The following is a 22784-nucleotide window of genomic DNA, read 5'->3' as shown; positions in this document are numbered from 1 at the left end:
TCACACAAGAGTAATGAAAAGAATGTTTAAATTAAAATGCTAACAACAAAATGGAGGTAAAATTAAAAAATCACCGTGTGTACTGGTAATTAAACTACATTTTCAGGAACACTTGTTCTTTGGTATGTTAAAAGCATTCAGAAATTAAAATCTAACAAGAAAAAAGTGAAATCTGGACTTACAGAAGTTTGTATTTGCTAAGAGAGTATCAATAAATAGGAAGAAATGCATCACTGCCCAAGTTTGTTCATTACATCTTGTGAGTATCTCACAGAACACATTTTTGGAAATGACAATCTATACTTATTATAACAAGATGGGGTTCTTAATATAGTCAATTTGATTGACTATATTAAGATTAGTGATTCCATCTCTTTACACATTATAGAGAAGAAAAAGACAAAAACAAGCAAAATTATATTTCATGTGAAAAGTTTAACTGTTAAGGACATTTACACACAGTATGAATAGTGCAGAAACTTGAAATTTTAAAGTCAAAACTGTTATTACCTGAATATCAAAATGTATTCCTAACTGCTTGACAGTATGACACAGAGACAATCATTGAAAATATTTTCCATTTAATCATCTATACATTTAAGTCTCTGGGGTGTGTGTGTGTGTATGAGAGATAACCAAGACGTTCATGAAAAAGAAGTATTATGAAAAATCTATGTGCATTTTCAAAACATTTCTGTACCAAAATAAACTTACTGTTTATTTCTATTTTGTATAAACTTTTTGAAGTTTCCTCATATGTGTACAGTTAGATTTTGCAATTCTATAGATACACATACACACACACACATGCATGTGTGCGTGCACATAGCCTATTTCCTGAGCACTTAGGGGATTCAGAGACAAAAAAAAAAAAAAACTAAATTGTCTTGTTAGCCAGAATACATTAAAAAAAAAATTATTGGTGTTGGCACTGTGGTGCAGTGGGTTATGCCAGCTTCCCATATGGGTGCCAGTTGAAGTCCTGGCTGCTCCACTTCTGATCCAGCTCCCTGCTAATGTGCCTAGGAGAACAGTGGAGGATGGCCCAAACAGTTGGGCTCCTGCACCCATTTGGGAGACCTGGAAGTAGCTCCAGATTCCTGATTTCATTCTAGCCCAGCTCTGTGCCATTGTAGCCATTTTGGGGAATGAACCAGCAGTTGGAAGATCTCCCTCCTACCCCCATAATTCTGACTTTCTTTCAGATAAGTAAATAAATCCATCTTAAAAAAAATCTGGGGCCAGCACTGAGGCATAGCAGGTAAAGGCTGCTCACCTGCAATGCTGGCATCCCACATGGGCACTGGTTGAGTCCCAGCTGCTCCACTTCCAATCCAGCTCCCTGCTAATGTGCCTGGGAAAGCAGTGCAGGATGGCCCAAGTGCTTGGGCACCTGAAATCATGTGGGAGATCAGGAAGAAGCTTCTCATTCCTGGCTTCGGCCTAGCCCAGCTGCTGCCAATGCGGCCATTTGGGGACAGAACCAGCAGATAGAAGACCTCTCTGTCTCTTCCTCTCTTTGTAACTCTGACTTTCAGAGTTTTATTTATTAATTTATTTTAAAATTTCTAAAAAATAAAACACGTATTTGTAAAGAATACACAGAACTGCTGTGGAGATCAATTCTACATTATAAGTGCTCAGCAAAGTTTATTTTATTAAATTGATATCACTCTCAATGAGTTACAGTGACTGCTATCTAAAAAGAGGAAAATATGGAATTGTTTTATAAATTAAAATTCATTAAGTGGATATTGATATTATTGAACAAAAGAACATGAAACCATGGGTCTATGGTATAGAAATATCAGGGAAACTACAGTAGTACAAAGTTCATAGAAAATAGAATTAAAAAATTTTGAAATCCATGCATACAAGGGGTCATCACGAAGTTACTGTAAAACGCATATTATGAAGAAACTATGTATGGCTTTCAAAAACTTTTGCATTCAAATAAATTTATCTATGAATTTCATTTTACCAAGGATTTTTTGAGGTACTCTCATATTTCCCTCTAGTGAAGTACCTCTCATAATCATGGATTTACCATTACTTGACAGCATTTATTTATTTATTTTTAAGATGTATTTATTTACTTGAGAGGCACAGTTATAGACAGAGAGAGGGAGAGTCAGAGAAAGAGGGCTTCCATCCATTGGTTCACTCCCCAGATGGCTGCAACGGCTGGAGCTGGGCAGATCCGAAGGCAGGAGTTTCTTTAAGGTGTCCCATGCAGGTATAGCGGCCCAAGCACTCAGGACATCTTCTACTGCTTTCCCAGACCATCAGCATGGAGCTAATCAGAAGTAGGGCAACTGGGACTCAGAGGCACCCACATGAGATGCACGTGCTGCAGGCGGATGCTTAGCCTACTACACCACAGAGCTGGCTCCAACAGCATATATATTTTTTTAAATTTTTTTTGACAGGCAGAGTTAGACAGTGAGAGAGACAGACAGAGAGAAAGGTATTCCTTCTGTTGGTTCACTCCCAAAATGGCCACTATGGCTGGCGCTGCGTCGATCCAAAGCCAGGAGCCAGGTGCTTCCTCCTGGTCTCCCATGTGGGTGCATGGCCCAAGCATTTGGGCCATCCTCCACCGCCTTCCCGGGCCACAGCAGAGAGCTGGATTGGAAGAGGAGTAACTGGGATCTGTCTAGATCCCGGGACTAGAACCCGGGGTGCCGGCATCGCAGGCGGAGGATCAGCCAAGTGAGCCGCGGCGCCTGCCAACAGCATATACTTTTAACAAATCATTACATATAGAAAACTAATAGACTTTTTTAAGGCAATTATAATGTTTTCAATTTTGACATTTTCACCTTAAAATTATATTGCTCTGGGGGCAGGTATTCAGCCTTCTAGTTAAGATGTTGGGCTGGGATGCCAGCATCCCACATCAGAGTGCATAGGTTCTAGTCATGGCCCTACTCCTGATTCCAGGTTCCTGCTTTAAGTGTATGCTGGTGATAGCTCAAGTGATTGGGTCATTGCCACACACATGGGAGAACTGGATAGAGTTCCTGGCTTCTGGCTTTGGCCTGGTCCAGCCCTAACCCTGGCTGATAATTTAGAGAATCATCCAGCAGATCAGCCATCTGTCTCTGTCTCTCTGCCTTTCAAACAAAATAAATTTTAAAAGCCGACACTGCTGCGTAGAGGGAATTCTGGGAAGATGGAGATGGCAGCAGCACAGGTTTTGACTCTTCCCAAATCTCCCCATAAAAACAAAATCACTAAATTAGCCAAACCAAAAATTCATTAATAATATCAATAACAAAACTAAAAGACAAATCAATCCAAAGATACAAATGAATGTGAACAAATCAACAACAGCTGTGAGACTCATGGTATCAGCTTCTGTGTGGAAGGAAGCAATGGAGAATCAATCCTTTAGACTTAAGAACAGGAGACCCTCACAACAGACCAAAAATCACAAAACATAACAGGAATACTGCTAAATTCCATGAAAAGATATTATGCAAAAATTGATTAAAACAGGAAGGGAAGAGAGAGGGAGATTGGGAGGGAGCAAGGGGGTGAGGGAAGTGGGGTTGCCTTCTTGAAAACTGTCCCTATGAAATCTGTTCCCTTTACATTAATAAAAGTTTTTTAACTTTTATTTAATGAATATAAATTTCCAAAGTACAGCTTATGGATTACAATGGCTTCCCCCCGCCCCAAAGTTGTTTTTTTTTTTTTTTACAAAGGTATTATATAAAAGAGAAACAGACCTACAACATCCCTTAAAGCATACCAAAACAAAGCTCAATATCCCAAGATCCTGAAGTGAACTAAAAGAACTGAAAGAAAAAGGTAAGACAGAACTGCATAATTCACATCTAGTAAAACTGGAAACGAGATGACAAAACATAGGAAAGAATTATATGTAAAAGAATATTCTTTTTAAAGATTAATTAATTTATTTGAAAGGCAGAGTTAGAGAGAGAGAGAGAAAGAGAAAGAGAAAGAGAGAAAAAGAGAGAACGAGAGGGACAAAGAGAGAAAGAGACAGACAGAGTTATCTTCTATGTGCTGGTTCACTCCCCAAATGGCCTCAAACAGCCAGGGCTCGGCCAGGCCAAAGCTAGGAGGCAGGAGCTTCATTGGAGTCTCCCATGTGAGTGCAGGTGCCCAAGCGCTTGGACCATTCTCTGCTGCTTTCCCAAGGACATTAGCAGGGAGCTAGATCAGAGGTGGAGCAGCCAGAACCCATATAGGATGCTGGTGTCACAGGTAGCAGTTTAACCCATTACACCGCAATGCGGCCCCCAGAATATTTTTAAAAGGCTTGAATGAAATAACAAGGAACATCAGAACCTGTAAAAATGAGATAATTGTAAGCATTTTTAAACTACGTATTGAAAAGGCACAATTACATTCCTAAGAAAAGTCAGCCCCAAACAACTAACATGACGACGTATCAAGGAAGATAGGAAGGCAAAAAGGACGACCAAATGAACCTTACTTTCCTCTGATTCATCTCTACCAGCCTGACCTCATTCATGGGTCCAATCTGGTTTCCCTTTCCTAATCTGTATCCTTACAAAAACAAAAGCAAAGCAAAACAACAATCCTTCACATGTTAAAAATATTGTTAGGGGCTGGCACTGTGGTGTAGTGGGTAACACTGGAATCCCATATGGCGCTGGTTTGTGTCCTGGCTGCTCCACTTCCCATCTAGCTCCTTGTTAATGGCCTGGGAAGGCAGAACAAGATGATCCAAGTGCTCTGGCCCCTGAAACTCATGTGGGAGACCTGGCCCAGCCCAGCCCCAGCTGTTGTGGCCATCTTGGGAGTCAACCAGAGGATGCAAGACCTCTCTTTGTCTCTCCTTCTCTCTTTCAAATAAAACAAATAAATCTTTAAAATATACACATATATGTATTTTGTTAAATGAACAGAATAACCAGGTTAGTCTGCTGATCTGCCCCATGTAAGAGACCTATCCTCTTCAGAAGTCTGCCCTCTGACTAGATATAGATATACATTCAGATGATTCTATTTTCTTCTTCCTCTCTCCCTGCAGATCTACTGTTTTAAAGATAAGCGCCTGACCCAAGAACAGGCTAGCCAGTATCCAATGACTAACATGGCCTGACTTGAACACTTGAGTTGAGCCAATCCTCTTTCTGGCAGGGGCAATTCATAAGTAGGGGAAAAAACTGGCTTTATGAGGGCGAACAAATGAGATTACAAAGAAGCCTATGTACAAAGAGAGCAGAACAGGGGCTGGTGCTGTGGCATAGCAGGTAAAGCCGCTGCCTGCAGTGAGAACATCCCATATGGGCATCGGTTCATGTCCTGGCTGCTCCACTTTTGATCCAGCTCTCTGCTATGGCCTGGGAAAACAGTTGAATGCAGCCCAAGTTCTTGGGCCCCTGCATCCAGTTGGGAGACCTGGAAGAAGCTCCTGGCTTTGGATCGGCACAGCTCCAGCTACTGCAGCCAACTGGGGAGTGAACCAGGGGATAGAAGACCTCTCTCTCTCTTTCTGCCTCTCCTTGCTAACTCTGACCTTCAAATAAATAAATTTTTTTTAAGAGAACAGAAGAGATTCACAAGAAACAAATCATGAAGAGAAGGCCATAAATGCTGAGACTGAGATGGGCAGAACAGTTAAGCCCTGGACAATTCTATAGATGGCCCTGCATTACCTCAAAGTAAAATATTTTCCTTGAGATTCCTTGGGTGGGTCTATATTCCTTGCTGTGAACAAGAGTCTAACTGGGCTGCTTGTGGTGGTGCAGTAGTTTAAGCTGCCCCTGGAGATGGCCAGCATCACATATCAGAAGGCCAGTTTGAGTCCTGGCTACTCCACTTCTGATGCAGCAGGAAGCTGGAATACAAAACGGAGCTGGCAGCAGGTATTACGGCACATCAGGTTTAGCCACTGCTTGAAACACTTGCATTCCATATATGAGTGCTGGCTTCAATCTCAGCTACTCTATTCTGATCCAGCTTTTTGTTAATGCACCTCCGAAGGCAGATGATGATGGCCCAAGTGCCTCGACTCCTCTCACCCATGTGGGAGACCAAAATGGAGTTCCTCTTGGTTCCTGGCCAAGCCCTAGTTGTTGTGGCCATTTGCAGAGGGAACCAGCAGTAAGATATCCCCTCACCCCACCACCACCTCTGTCATTCTGTCTTTCAAATCAGTTCTTTCAGTTTTTCTTTGGTGAGGGCTGGGATGAAACTTACTGAAATACTTTTCTCATCTCTAATTATAATTTCTTTAGTTAGAAAGAAAAGCAAAATGTAATTTATAGCCACATGACTTTCAAATATGCCAAAGCATATATTAAAGAAAAAACGGGTTTCAGAGGACAGAACATATCTAGGTTTTTATAGAGCCATAAGTTTATACAATCTGGGGAACCAGTTTTAGAAAACGAATGTGATACTGTATTACAAATACAAAATCAAGGGGTCCAAGCAATGAAGTTCTCTGAAGCTCAAGCTTCACTGACATCCAAATAAATTCACATTTTAGTTTAGAAATGGAAAGAGTCCAGAGTTAAAAATGAAAGAGCAACATGACCTACAAATTGAAAAAGCTGTCATGCAGATAAATTATATTGTACTTTCCTCATGGTTTAATTCAGAATTTATTAAACATACTCAAAATTTAACTTGAAGAAATATGAGACAACAGTTTCAGATAATCTGAGACTAAGAGACATTGAAATCCTAATTTGAATTTTTGAAAAAATAATAAAGGTATTAGAATAATTAATGAAATGTGATTCTGGACTATATTTTAGATAATATGGCTAATGTAAAAAAGTGTGCTGGATTATCACTGTACTATAGTTGTAGAAGATAATGTGGTTTCCTTTATTTTGATTTTTTTTTTAAAAAGATGTATTTATCCATTTGAAAGTCAGAGTTACAGAGAGGGAGAGGCAGAGGCAGAGAGAGAGAAAGAGATCTTCCATTCACTGGTTCATTCCACAAATGCCCCAACGGGTCAGGGCTGGGCCAGGCTGAAGCCAGGAGCCAGGGTGCAGGATCCCAAACACTTAGACCATCCTCCATTACCCTCCAATGCAGATTAGCAGTGAGCAGGATCAGAAACGGAGCACTCAGGACTTGAACCAGCACCCACATGGGATGCCAGCACCGCAGGTGACAGCATTTTATCCACTATGCCACAGAGCTGGCTCCAGAGGATGTTTTATTCTTAGGAAAGTTAGGTGTTTGGTGGCAAGAGGGCTTGGTATCTGCCAACTAACTTGAAAATGTTCCAGGGGGTCCAGCGTTATAGTACAGGTTAAGCTGCTCTCCTTGACACCAGCATCCTATATAGGTGCCAGTTTGAGGCCTGGTTGCTCTACTGCCAATCCAGCTCCCTGCTAATGCTCCTGGGAAAGCAGCAGAAGATGGCCTGAGTGCTTGGGCCCCTGTCACCCAAGTAGGAAGCCTAGATAGAGTTCTAGGATCCTGGCTTTGGCCTGCCCCAATAATCGAGGCCATTTGGGGAGTAAACCAGTGGATGGAAGATCGATCAATCAATCAATCTCTCTCTCTCTCTCTTTTTCTGCCTCTCCTTAACTCTGCCTTTCAAATAAATAAATAAATCTTAAAAAATTTTAAAAAGTGGTTCAAGAAAAAGAAACTTACATATGAGTACACATATAAACACACACAAAGGGATCCAAGGTGGGGAAAGAGAAGACTGAAGTAACATGTTATATCAATTGGTGAATCTGAGGAAAATATACAAGGGTTCTTTGGTGTTATTAATGTGTTTAAAATTATTTCTTTTTAAAAGTTAGAGCCAAGAGACATAATTAAATGTAAATTTGTGGACCAAAGGTGGTTCTTGGTTTATTGGGGGGTGGGGAGTGGAGGGTGGAGTGGGGAGAGAAAATCTAAAAAATGTTTTGGGACAACAAGGGGTACTTGAACATGTACTATATCTCAAATGATTATTACTGAATTAATGTTAATTTATTAGGCATTTAACAATACTATTGCAATGTATAAGAAAATATCTGGAGTGAGAGTTTGGTGCAGTGATTAAGTTGCCACTTGGAACACCCATATCCTGCTCTGGAATGACTGGTTCAAGTTCTGGGTACTCCCTTTCCGATCCAGCTTCCTGGGAGGCAATGGTGATGGCTCAAGTACTGCCACCTGCCTGTGAGACTGAGATAGGACTCCCTATTCCAGGTTTTGGCCTGGCCCAGCCCTGATAGCTGCAGGCACTCGGGGAGTGAACAAACAGATAGAAGATTTCTGTCTCCAACTCACTGCCTTTCAAATAAAAAAAAAAATGAAAATACAATTTAAAAAATTGTTTTAAAGAAAATACTCTTATTCCTAAGTGATGGATGTTTTCAGATGTCAAATATCATATCTGCATCTTATTTTTAAATAGTTCGCAAACAAAAAAAGCAAACAGAAAACATCCAACAAGATCTTTAAGTGATAAACTTGAGGCAATAAGTGTATTTCTTGAACTGTTTTTTTAACTTTTCCATAGGTTCCCAATTTTTTGTAAGAAAAAAGTTGCTGGAAGGTAAAATATTTTAAAATAGTTCCAATGATTTGTATATCAACAATGTAGCAGGGTATTAAAAAATCTAACCTATATTGGTTACATTGTCATAAAAAACATAATACTTTTCCAACAAAAAAGCTACTACATAAACCAAGGCTTTGGGTAAAACAACCTATCACACTTGGTAAATTTTATCCACACAAGTATTAATGACAGGGATAAACAGTAATGTAAATGAATCTTCCCAAATTCTTTTTATGAAGCCAGCATCACCTTAATTCCTAAGCCAGAAAAAGATGCAGCATTGAAAGAAAATTACAGACCAATATCCCTGATGAACATAGATGCAAAAATCCTCAATAAAATTCTGGCCAATAGAATGCAACAACACATCAGAAAGATCTTCCACCCAGACCAAGTGGGATTTATCCCTGGTATACAGGGATGGTTCAATGTGCACAAAACAATGAACATTATACACCACATTAACAAACTGCAGAAGAAAAACCATATGATTATCTCAATAGACGCCGAGAAAGCATTTGATAAAATACAACACCCTTTCATGATGAAAACTCTAAGCAAACTGGGTATGGAAGGAACATTCCTCAATATAATCAAAGCAATTTATGAAAAACCCACGGCCAACATCCTATTGAATGGGGAAAAGTTGGAAGCATTTCCACTGAGATCTGGTACCAGACTGGGATGCCCACTCTCACCACTGCTATTCAATATAGTTCTGGAAGTTTTAGCCTGAGCTATTAGGCAAGAAAAAGAAATTAAAGGGATACAAATTGGGAAGGAAGAACTCAAACTATCCCTCTTTGCAGATGACAGGATTCTTTATTTAGGGGACCCAAAGAACTCTACTAAGAGACTATTGGAACTCATAGAAGAGTTTGGCAAAGTAGCAGAATATAAAATCAATGCACAAAAATCAACAGCCTTTGTATACACAGACAATGCCATGGCTGAGGAAGAACTTCTAAGATCAATCCCATTCACAATAGCTACAAAAACAATCAAATACCTTGGAATAAACTTAACCAAGGATGTCAAAGATCTCTACGATGAAAATTACAAAATCTTAAAGAAAGAAATAGAAGAGGATACCAAAAAATGGAAAAATCTTCCATGCTCATGGATTGGAAGAATCAATATCATCAAAATGTCCATTCTCCCAAAAGCAATTTATACATTCAATGCAATACCAATCGAAATACCGAAGACATTCTTCTCAGATCTGGAAAAATGATGCTGAAATTCATATGGAGACACAGGAGACCTCGAATAGCTAAAGCAATCTTGTACAACAAAAACAAAGCCGGAGGCATCACAATACCAGATTTCAGGACATACTACAGGGCAGTTGTATTCAAAAGAGCATGGTACTGGTACAGAAACAGATGGATAAACCAATGGAACAGAATAGAAACACCAGAAACATCTGCAGCCAACTTATATTTGATCAAGGATCTAAAACTAATTCCTTGAGCAAGGACAGTCTATTCAATAAATGGAGCTGGGAAAACTGGATTTCCACGTGCAGAATCATGAAGCAAGACCCTACCTTTCACCTTACACAAAAATTCACTCAACATGGATTAAAGACCTAAATCTATGACCCAACACCATCAAATTATTAGAGAGCATTGGAAAAACCCTGCAAGATATAGGTACCAGCAAAGACTTCTTGGAAAAGACCCCGGAAGCACAGGCAGTCAAAGCCAAAATTAACATTTGGGATTGCATCAAATTGAGAAGTTTCTGTACTGCAAGAGAAACAGTCAGGAAAGTGAAGAGACAACCGACAGAATGGGATAATATATTTGCAAACTATGCAACTGATAAAGGGTTGATAACCAGAATCTACAAAGAAATCAAGAAACTCCACAACATCAAAACAAACAACCCACTTAAGAGATGGGCCAAGGACCTCAATAGACATTTTTCAAAAGAGGAAATCAAAAGGGCCAACAGACACATGAAAAAATGTTCAAGAAAGATCACTAGCAATCAGGGAAATGCAAATCAAAACCACAATGAGGTTTCACGTCACCCGGGTTAGAATGGCTCACATACAGAAATCTACCAACAATAGATGCTGACGAGGATGTGGGGAAAAAGGGACACTAACCCACTGTTGGTGGGAATGCAAACTGGTCAAGCCACTATGGAAGTCAGTCTGGAGAATCCTCAGAAACCTGAAGATAACCCTACCATTCAACCCAGCCATCCCACTCCTTGGAATTTACCCAGAGGAAATTAAATTGGCAGACAAAAATGCTGTCTGTACATTAATGATTATTGCAGCTCAATTCACAATAGCTAAGACCTGGAACCAACCCAAATGCCCATCAACAGTAGAGTGGATAAAGAAATTATGGGGCATGTACTCTATAGAATACTATACAGCAGTCAAAAACAATGAAATCTGGTCATATGCAACAAGATGGAGGAATCTGGAAAACATTATGCTGAGTGAAATGAGCCAGTCCCAAAGGGACAAATATCATATGTTCTCCCTGACCGGCGACAACTAACTGAGCACCAAAGGGGAAACCTGTTGAAGTGAAATGGACACTATGAGAAACAGTGACTTGATCAGCTCTTGTCCTGACTGTTGATGTACAATGTAATATTTATCCATTTTAGTATTTCTTTTTGTTCTAGTACTATTGGTTGAACTCTGTAATTAACACACAATTATTCTTAGGTGTTTCAATTTTAACTGAAAAGTGATCCCTGTTAAATATAAGAGTGGGAATAAGAGAGGGAGGAGACATACAATTTGGGACATGCACAATCTGACTTGCCCCAAATGGTGGAGTTAGAAACGTGCCAGGGGATTCCAATACAATCGCATCAAGGTGGCATGTACCAATGCCATCTCACTATTCCAAGTGATCAATTTCAGTTCACAACTGATCATAATGATAGGTCTAAGAGTCAAACGGATCACACAAACAAGACTAGTGTCTGCTAATACTAACTGATAGAATCAAAAAGGGAGAAAACGATCCAACATTGGGAAGCTGGATACACAACAGACTCATAGAATGGCAGATGTCCTAAATAGCACTCTGGCCTCAGAATCAGCCCTTAAGGCATTCGGATCTGGCTGAAGAGCCCATGAGAGTATTTTCGGCATGGAAAGCCAAGACACTCTGGCAAAAAAAAAAAAAAGAAAAGAGAGATCCCAGTGGAAAGAACGGGCCATCAATGAAGGAGGTACCCTTCTCTGAAGGGAGGAGAGAACTTCCACTTTGACTAGGACCCTGTCGGAATAAGATTGAAGTCGGCAAACTCAAAAGGATTCCATAGCCTTGGCAACTCATGACTAGAGCCTAGGGATATTACTGATGCCAAAAACAAGAGTGTCCAATTGTTAACAACAGGAGTCACTGTGTACTTACTTCTCATGTGGGATCTGTCCTTAATGTTTTGTCCAATGTGAAGTAATGCTATAACTAGTACTGAAACAGTATTTTACACTTTGTGCTTCTGTGTGGGTGCAAACTCAGGAAATCTTTACTTAATATATACTAAATCGATCTTCTGTATATAAAGATAATTGAAAATTAATCTTGATGTGAATGGAATGGGAGAGGAAGCGGGAGATGGGAGGGGTGCGAGTGGGAGGGAAATTATGGGGGGAAGCCATTGTAATCCATAAACTGTATTTTGGAGATTTATATTTACTAAATAAAAAAAAAAAGACAAAAAAACCCAGTAATATAAATGATTATAATTTTATACATTTTATTTATTTTAAAGTTTTTTATTTTTATTTATTTATTTATTTTGACAGGCAGAGTGGACAGTGAGAGAGAGAGAGAGACAGAGAGAAAGGTCTTCCTTTTGCTGTTGGTTCACCCTCCAATGGCCGCCACGGCTAGCACGCTGCGGCCAGTGCACTGTGCTGATCCGAAGGCAGGAGCCAGGTGCTTATCCTGGCTCCCATATGGGTGCAGGGCCCAAGAACTTGGACCATCCTCCACTGCCTTCCCGGGCCACAGCAGAGAGCTGGCCTGGAAGAGGGGCAACTGGGACAGAATCCGGCGCCCTGACCGGGACTAGAACCTGGTGTGCCAGCGCCACAGGCGGAGGATTAGCCTATTGAGCCACGCATCGGCCCTATTTTAAAGATTTTTATTTATATATTTGAAAGGCAAAGTTAGAGAGAGAGAGAGAGAGAGAGAGAGAGAGAGAGAGAGAAACAGAGACAGAGAGAATCTTCCATCTGCTTGCTCACTCACCAAATGTCCACAACAGCTGGAGCTGAGCCAATCTGAAGCCAGTAGCCAGGAGCCAGGAGCTTCTTCCAGATCTCCCACAAGGGTGCAGGGGCCAAGCACTTGGATCATCTTTTGATGCTTTCCCAGGAGCACTAACAGGGAGCTGGACTGGGACTGGAAGTGGAGCAGCTGGGACTTGAACTGGCGCGCATATGGAATACTGGTGCTGCAGCAGCTTTACTCACTATGCCATGGCACGAGCCCAATAATTTCATATATTTGAAAACATTCTCAGGGCTAGCACTGTGGCGTAGCAGGTAAAGTCACCACCTCCGGCACCGCCATACCATATGGGTGCCGGTTTGAGTCCCAGCTGCTCAACTTCCAATCCAGCTCACAGCTAATAAGCCGGAAAAGCAGCAGAAGATGGCCCAAGTCCTTGGGCCCCTGCATCCACCTAGAGACCAGGACCAAGCTCTTGCCTCCTAGCTTTGGCTTGGCCCAGCCCAGGCCAGTGTGGACACTTGGGGAGTGAACCAGTGAATGGAAGATCATTTTTTCTCTTTCTGCCTCGGCTTTTCTGACTTTCAAATCAATCAATCAATCAATCAATCTTGAGATAAAGAGGCAGGCATCTTAACATCTCTTCTTTCTTATCTTTTTATGAAAACGAAAACCAAACACCTTTTTTTTTTTTAAGATTTATTTTATTTATTTGAAAGTCAGAGACAGAGAAAGATAGAGGCAGAGACAGACAGGGAGGGAAAGACAGAGAACTCTACCATTTGATGGTTCACTCTCCAAATGGCTGCAAGGCTGGGGCTGGGCCAGGCCAAAGCCAGAACTAAAAACTCCATACGGGTTTCCCATGAAGGCAGAAGGGCCTCAGTTCGTGGGCCATTTTCTGCTGATTTCCAGGCATATTTAGCAGGGAGCTAAATCACAAGTAGAGCAGCTGGGACTCAAACAGATACTCTAATATGGGATTCCAGGGTGGCAGGCAGCAGATTAACATGCTGAGCCACAACATCAGCCCCCAACTTTATTTTATTTCTAAGTACATAAATATGAATCAGCTGCATATAGATACTTTAATGAAATGTTTATTTTTAGTATGGTTCAGTTTCAGCTCCACACACTTGGAAAACATTGACCCAGATGTGTTATATACTTGGGGATAAAAATAAATTTTAAGAGGAGTGCAGAAAAAGCTTTATAGAAAAATCATTCTAAAAATAGTAAAGGTTTCTTATTATCACTGGCTATTTATAAAAATGTTTGCTCCTCTGTTCCTATTACATTCATCTTGATGATATTCAATGTTTCTATATAGCTCTAAATTATCTTTCAATTTTTTTTCCAGATTTCACCATATAGTGACACATTTCTAAAATTAGTGTTCTCAGGACTGACACTACTCTCATTATCATCACCTTCATTTTTAATATGATCATAAATTTAAAAACCAACATTAACAGTAGCTGATAACAGATACACTATCCCATTTACTTCTTACACTAATCCTGTATGTTAGATATTACAGATGAGCAAATCAACATTTGCTGAAGTGACTTGTGTAAGCTCACCTAACTCTGCAGATAAGGATTTTGCTGGCAAAGGCAATGGGACACAGGTGAGGAAACACTGTGTAGGTATGCATGGGAGGAGGTAGAACATAGATATGAGAAGAAACTAACTTGAACAGTACCTAAACAGTCAGTTAAATTAATTATTATTGGTAGTTTCACATGCAATTATAAAAGCTATATCATAAATAAGTTACTTAGCAATCTTATTTTACTTTTCTTATAGGGAAGGGTAAGACCCCTCAAGGGTAAGACCCCTGAAGAATTTTGATAAAGCACCAGCCTTCAGTACAGACTGAATTCTGTCCATTTCTCAATAAATATTTGTTAATGTACATTATAAAGTAAATAAAATACTCATATTTTTCTAGTATACAAAAGTGAATGTTGTATTGAATACAGCTTTAAATAACTAAAGCCACAATCTTTTGCTGTGCCAGATATTTTAAATTAAAATGTGACAACTAGGTGTTTATTCCTGAGATATATTTAGATCAGAAATTCTATTTAATACCTTCTGTTTAAATAAACTAGTCTATGTAACACTGTTATATGATACTCTATTTATCTCAGTTGACTCCTAAGAAATCTTTAACCTTTTTCAAAGAAAGAATTCTGAATGAAAACTGCCATAAATTATTTCTTCTATTATAATATTATTTTCATACTTACATAATAGTACAAAAATGTACTGTGCATCAAAATATACTTCAACCTTTAACTGCCAATGTATTGTTACATGTCTAATGTTTAATTTTTTTACTTTTTCATTCAGTTAATTGGGTTCACTATTACCTATTCTAACACTGTTTGTTAAAAGAAATTTGGTAGATTAAAAACTAAATCCCTGTGCTGTGGCATAGTGCCACCTTGCAGCAGCTCTGATATCCCATATGGGCACCAGCTCTAGTCCTGGATATTCCACTTCCAATCCATCTCCCTGCAAATGCTCCTAGAAAAGCAGAGGATGATGGCCCAAGTATTCAGGCCCCTGCACCCACGTGGGAAACCCAGAAAGGGCTCCTGGCTCCTGGTTTTGGCCTGGCCCAGTCCTGGCTGTTGCAACCATTTGGGGAGTGAATTAGCGGATGGAAGATCAATCTTTCTCTCTGCCTCTCCCTCTCATTCTCTAATTTGTCTTTCAAATAAATAAGTAAACCTTAAAAATAAACCCAGAACAACCAAACCCATTTTATAATTTCCTTAAGGAATAAGCAGTTTGACCTCTATTTCTCCATCATTCACACAAACACACCGAACCTTACAACAGCAGTCTCTTAATTAATGTTGAACTGTCAACGGGTAAATTCAATTTCCTTAGTTTAACAATCAAGTCATTTTTTTCCCAAAATCTGGCTATACTTAGCTGAGATTTAAAGGTGGACAAAAAGCAGATGATATTTACACTTTTTCAGGCTAGAAATATTTCTTCCTGAGAGTTGTATGTTAAAAGAACACTAATGTAAATTAATAGGAAGTACAAGAATTCTATTTCTTTAAAAAGTTATTCCTTTTAGAAATAATACTTCAATATAATAAAGTTGACATAACCTAGTTTGATTCCAAAAATTTAAAAACCTGGGAATTCTTTAGAGACTCCAGACTGTCAAGAGTACAAATTCTATTATTACAGTATTAAAATTATGATGAGGTTTAAAAGCTTTTTAAAAAGCCCAAACTTTGAAAAATTTAAAACTTTTTATTTTTAATAAAACATATATTCCAACTCCTCTTTTGGAATTACAGCATCTAAGGGCCAGCAGCATTGTGGCTTGAGTAAAGCTGCCACCTGCAACAATGGAATTCAGTATGTGTGCCGGCTGGAGATATGGCTATTCACTTCCAACTCAGCTCCCTACAAATGTGCCTGGGCAAGTAGTGGAGGACAGCCCTAGTATTTGGGCACATGCACTTATGTGGGTGATACAGAACAATCTCCTAACTCCTGACTTTGGCCTGGCACAGCCCTGGCCATTGTGGACATCTGAGGAAATGAACCAGTAGATGGAAGATTTCTATCTCCTACTCTGACTTTCAAATAAATAAATAAATCTATGGGGCCGGTGCTGTGGCGCAGTGGGTTATAAAGCCCTGGCCTGAAATGCCAGCATCCCATATGGGCACCGGTTCTAGTCCCTGCTGCTCCTCTTCCGATCCAGTTCTCTGCTGTGGCCTGGGAAAGCAGTGGAGGATGGGCCAGGTGCTTGGGCCCCTGCACCCACATGGGAGATCTGGAAGAAGCTCCTGGCTCCTGGCTTTGAATCGGCGCAGCTCCAGCTGTTGCGGCCATCTGGGGAGTGAACCAGCGGATGTAAGACCTCTCTCTCTGTTTTACCTCTCTCTGTAACTCTGTCTTTCAAATAAATAAAAATAAATATTTAAAAAAACACCCACAAATAAAACAGGAATTACAGCATACTTACCATTTGACGCTGATGAACACGGAGTCAACAAACTAAGTGGGGAAAAATGTTGCCTGTTAAAGTTAGCAGCTGCAGGCGCTCCTCCAAGGGGTGCACCCGGTCCATACATCTGACCTCCTGAAAGGTTTGAGGCAAAGTTTCCCAAATGTGTAGAAGAAGGTGTTACAGAGCCATAGGGGGAGTCCATATTGACAATACCTATAATGCAAGAATATCATTATTTATAGCAGCTACCCTTAAGACAAATACACAAACCTAAAATTCTCAAGAGTCTTCAAATATATCCAAAATTATTTTAGATTATTACAAAACTTTCTCCTGAGCTGCTACTTTCAATCCACTGATTTCTCATTTCATTTTATAAAGATAACTATAAAAAGGAATATAAAAATGTTTTATATTTAATTTCAACTTTTTTAGCTATTATAGAATACAATACACGTAGATTTAATATCAATACTGGAATCTGAATATGAGCCAAGGAATTGCATAAAAAATTTATCTTTAAAAAAATTTTAAGATGGGCCAGTGTTGTGGTACAGTGCATTAAGACACCACTTAAATGCCAGTATCCCATATAGGAGTGCTAGTTCAAGTCCAGCTGTTCTGCCTCCCTCCTATCTCCTTGCTAATGTGCCTGGGAAGGCAAGAGAGGATGACCTAAGTGCTTGGGTCCCTGCCACTCATGTGGAAGACCAGGATGGAAGTTCCTGGTTCCTGACGTCAGACTGGTTCAGACTTGGCTGTTCTGGCTATTTGAGGAGTAAACTCCCAGATGCAAGGTGTCTCTCTGTATCTCTCCCTCTCTCTCTGTTGCCTTGCCTTTCAAATAAATAAATATTTTTTTTGAAATATAGGGGAAAAAAGGCTGTAGATATGATTCTACAAGGAGAGATTTGATGATTATCAGTAAATTAAGGGGCCTCGCTTTCCAGAGCTAAAAATGGGACAATCTGTCATTGAGTGCCTATTGATCCAATGCAGTCTTGTATTTAAAGCATTACCTATATGTCAGGCTCTTCCAAAAACATTTGATCTGGATCTAACCATGGACTGAATAAACAGAAGAATCTGACAATATTTCTTAGATCAATTGGATTCATTAAAAGGACTCTGTGTTGGGGCCAGAGCTGTGGCGTAGCAGGTAAAACCGCCACCTGCAGTGCTGGCATCCCATTTGGGTGCCAGTTTTTGAGTCCTGACTGCTCTACTTCTGGATCCAGCTCTCTGCTATGACCTGGGAAAGCACAGGAAGATGGCCCAAGTCCTTGGGCCCCTGCACCCATGTGGGAGACCCAGAAGAAGTTCCTGGCTTTGTATCAGCGCAGCTCCGGCCATTGTGGTCATCTGGAGAGTGAACCAGCAGATGGAAGACCGCTGCCGCCCCTCCCCCTCCGCCATGTAACTCTGACTTTAAAATAAATAAATAAAAACGTTGCAGTGTAGTAGGTTAAGTCTCAGCCGGTAGCATCGGCATCTCATATGGAGATGGGTTTGAATCCCGGCTGCTCCACTTCTGACCTAGCTCCCTGCTAATGGCCTGGAAAAGCAGCGGAGGATGGCCCAAGTGCTTGGGCCACTGCATCCACTTGGGAAGACCCGGAGGAAACTCCTGGCTTCGGCCTGGCCCAGCACCAGCCACTGTGTTACCTTCAATGCCAGCACATCCCATATGGGTGCTGGTTTGAGTCCTGGCTATGCCACTCCTGATCCAGTTCCCTGCTAATGGAGTGGGAAATGCAGCAGAGGACAGCCCAAGTCCTTGGGTCCCTGCACCCATGCGAGAAACAAGGATGAAGTTCCTGGCTATAGCCTGGCCCAGCCTTGGCTATTGTGGCCATCTGAGGAGTGAATCTGCAGAGGGAAGATATCTCCCTCTCTATGTAACTCTCTTTCAAATAAAATAAAAAAATTTTTAGAAAAAAAAAAACACAATAGGACTAAATACAATTTGGTATTCTGTATTGAGACTGAAACAGCAAAGGATATCATCGCAAAACTGACGAAATCAGCATAAAGTCTAGCATTGTATCAATATTAATTTCGTGGTTTTGATAAAAGAAAAATGGTTATGTAAGTTGTCTACATTAAGGAACACTGGGGGAATTAAAAAACCCTTCTATAAATTTACAAATATTTCAAAGTTAAAAAAATTAGAGTCAGAAGACTCTTAGGATCCTCAGAAAGTATCAGTATTCTGTGACAATAGAAATGTTCAACATCTTTGCTGTTCAATACGGTAGCAACTGGCCACAAGTTGAAATACTGCTAGTTTGCCTAAGATGAATTTTTATTTAATTTAGTTTTCATTAATGTAAATAGCATATGTGGCTAGTGGCTACCAAATTACACTATGTAATTCTACTTTTCTCTTGGTATTATGAAAAAAAGACAGCAAGAAATGAAATCTCATAAAAAAGAAAGAAATGAAGTCCCTTTAAAAAAACTTCTGTTATTTTGTGTTTGAAAGGCAAATTTTAATATGCTTTTACCTTATTAAAATGAGGCTTTTTTCTTAAGTTCTTTTTAAAAATAAATTTATTTATTTTCATTTTATTTGAAAAGCATGGAGACACACAGAGACAAAGACATATAGGCATTTTCCATCCACTGGTTCACTTTCCAAATGCTTTAAACAGCCAGTTAGCCAGGGCTACAGCCAGGAACCAGAAACTCAATCCAGGTGTCCCACAAGAGTAGCAGGAACTCAAGTAGTGAAAACATTACCTACTGCCTTCACAATGCACATCAGCAGGAAGCTGGAATCAAAATCAGAAGTGGAGCCGGCGCCGTGGCTGAATAGGCTAATCCTCCACCTAGCGGCGCCGGCACACTGGGTTCTAGTCCCGGTCGGGGCACAGGATTCTGTCCTGGTTGCCCCTCTTCCAGGCCAGCTCTCTGCTGTGGCCCAGGAGTGCAGTGGAGGATGGCCCAAGTGCTTGGGCCCTACACCCCATGGGAGACCAGGAGAAGCACCTGGCTCCTGCCTTTGGATCAGCGTGGTGTGCCGGCCGCAGCATGCCAGCCGTGGCGGCCATTGGAGGGTGAACCAACGGCAAAAGGAAGACCTTTCTCTCTGTCTCACTATCCACTCTGCCTGTCAAAAAAAAAAAAAAAAAAAAAAAAAAAAATCAGAAGTGGAGCTGAGACTGGACCCAGAAACTTCAGTAGGGGATGCAGGTAATCTACGTGACACCTTAATTGCTGCATCAAATGCCCACCCAGACCTTTTTTTTATTTTGAGAGAAAAATATGCCAGATAAAAGGACTTATTGACAGGAAATTCAACATAAAAATTTATTGAAGCAGTCAGGTGCTGTGGCGCAGTGGGTTGAGCCACTGTGTACAGTGCAAGCATTCCACTTCTACATGCTTCACTTCTGATCCAGCTCCCTGCTAATGCACCTGGGAAAGCAGCAGAGGATGGCTGAAGTCCTTGGGCCAATGCAACCACATGAGAGACCTGAAAGAAGTTCCTGGCTCCTGGCTTCGGCCTGGGCCAGCACTGGCCACTGCGGCCCTTTGCAGAATAAACAGTGGATGGAAGAGCTCTCTCGCTCGCTCGCTTGCTCTCTTGCGCTCTGTCTCTCTCTCTCTATATGTGTGTATGTATATATATATATATATTATTCTGACTTTCAAATAATAAATGAATTGCACAAAAAAATTTCACTGGAGCTGACGCTGTGGCATAGCAGTTAAAGCTGCTAACTTTTGTGTCAGCATCCCATATGGATCTCCATTCAAGTCCCAGCTGCTCCACTTCCAAACCAATAATGCACCTGGGAAAGCAGAGGAAGATGGCTCAAGTGCTTGGGGTCTGCACCCATATGGGAGACCCAGAAGAAGCTCCTGGCCCCTGGCCTTAGACTTGGCCCAGCTCTGGCTGTGGTGGCCATTTGGGGAGTGAACCAGCAGATGGAAGTTCTCTCTATCTCTACTTTTCAAATATCTTAAAAAATCAAAAAATTTACTAAAGATTTAAAATATTAAACATCCTACTAAACGCATATAATACAACAATCTGTCCACATAGCCCTGTAATAGAGTAAAAACAAGAGTATTCCCATCACCTGTGTAAATGAGCAGTTACAGGATATTAGAAAATAGAAACTTACCTGAGGGACTTGGAGCGGGTCTCTGTAATGGTGGTCTAAAACCTGGTGCTTTGGAAGTATCAGACTGATGTAAAGGATCTGAATTTGGCAAATATGAAGATTTTCCTGATAGCATAGATTCTGGTGTTGACTGAGATGAAACAACAGATCCTCCCCAGAAGGCATGAGCAGAAGTAGGGCTGTTTTCAAACAATGTGCTAAATGGCCCAAATGGTAAGGGGGCACTGAAGTTGGGAGCAATAGGCTTACTTGCTGGATGTACTGAATTCTGACAAGCACTTTGTGTACTTAAGGTCGAAGGTAGCTGGACAGAAGAGGGAACGCTGTGAGGTCTTTTAATGTGGTTGACATTGAGGACTGCAACAGATGAATTTTGTACTGGAGCTGGATTCTTGTGAGGGGCAGTTGTGCCATGAGCAGGTGGTCTAATAGCAGGGATTTCCATTTTAGGAGCAGGCTGGGAGCATCCCATTTGTGTCTGAGGCATAGGGTAAGTCACTGGGGCAGTGGAAGGCACTGCCACTGGAGCAGAACTTGTTGTTGCTAAAGGAGGAACAGTCATTCTAACTTCCGGGGGAGGAACCTGAGACTGCTGAAGAGGTGGTCTTGGCTCCTGAGAAACAGATCCCGGAGGCTGCTGCTGAGTAGAATGAACTGATGAACTCCCAGAAGAACTGCTGCTGTTTGGAGGCCTATTGTTTGCTGTTTCTACTACTGGTGGACTACCTGCTTCCTGTTCAGAAGAAGACGCCCCTTTATTTGGAGATGCTGAGCCACAATCCAAAGGGCTGTTTCTAGAAACCCCTCCTGGCTGGGCTGGTGGTGATGGGGAAGATGGGGATGATACTGGATAGTGTTCTTTGGCAGTAGGCATAGGATATGTGGCATTTGTGGGTGCAGTGCTATTGTTGCTTGCTGTGGTTGTAACTGTTGTGGTTGTGGCATTGGAAGTCTTCACAACTGTGACAAAAAGCTGCCTTCTGACAGAAGGTGAACTTGGACTGCCATTTGTAGATGAACCAGGCACCGTTGAAGCTGATGAACTGGTTGTAGTTGTTGGACTTGAAGTTAAAGAACCTGCTGAATTCACCTGAGAACCACTGCTATTCTGATTGCTATGGCGAGGCACCATGTGAGGCTTAGGCGAGTTAGTAGCTCTGGCAGGGCTCAAAGGCCTGACAGGGAAAGGACCCCAAGTGGATTGAGCTGGTGGGAAAGTACCTCCAAAGTGGGTCATGGGCAACCTTGGTGGACGGATTTGCTGGAAAGTCTGAGCAGCAAGCAAAGCATGTGCAAACTGTGGAGGAGGATATGCTAATGGAAGAGAGACTGGAAAACCAGGCCTCACATTATTCACTGGGTTCTTAATGGTTTTGTGAGTGGATGCAGAGGAAATTGCAGGCACAGTGAGTGCTGTGGCAGTTTGAGATGTTGACGACAGAGCTACAGTTGTCATTTTAATTCCCATTAAGGAACTGTTAGCAGCAGTGGTGGTAGGTGCTGATGATCCTATTTTGGAATTTGCTGAGGAGCTTTTCAAACGATTCTTTGGAATAAGTTCATCAATTTCTTTGTCTGGATCCTTGATCAGAGCATTGATTAACTGGGTTGCTTGTCTTGTCGATTCCGTGCCACCCCTATAAGTTAACACAGAACATTAGGTTGAATTTCCCTTACTTTCATCAGACACATAAGGTGTTCATTCAACCATGTGCACGTGCACGGTGTGTTTATGTGTGATTATACATACAAAATTACCCAGCAATTTTCTGACCACAACAAAATAATAAACTGTGCCAAATTACCATGGTATCATTCAGAAGAATAAATGACTTATTTTCTAAAAATTCATTTTACTATTGTTGCCTTAGACTAAGAAACCACTTTATCACTGCAAAATATATTATATT

General features: G+C 40.9%; 1 protein-coding gene across 13 annotated transcripts in view; it reads right to left on the bottom strand.

The window, feature by feature from the left end:
* Positions 1 to 22784, bottom strand: part of ANKRD17 (ankyrin repeat domain 17) — a 187594-nt gene that overhangs the window by 5331 nt on the left and 159479 nt on the right. For all 13 annotated transcript variants that reach the window (XM_051820219.2, XM_051820220.2, XM_051820223.2 and 10 more), the window contains 2 exons: positions 20875 to 22511; positions 16757 to 16954 (listed from right to left, as the gene is read on the bottom strand). In XM_051820219.2, coding sequence (XP_051676179.2) covers positions 16757 to 16954; positions 20875 to 22511 — 1835 coding nt within the window. The remainder of the gene's footprint in view (positions 1 to 16756; positions 16955 to 20874; positions 22512 to 22784) is intronic.

Source organism: Oryctolagus cuniculus, chromosome 8 (genome assembly GCF_964237555.1).
Source record: "Oryctolagus cuniculus chromosome 8, mOryCun1.1, whole genome shotgun sequence".
In the NCBI taxonomy this organism is placed as follows: Eukaryota; Metazoa; Chordata; class Mammalia; order Lagomorpha; family Leporidae; genus Oryctolagus; species Oryctolagus cuniculus.
This window is presented reverse-complemented; position numbering and strand designations above follow the sequence as displayed.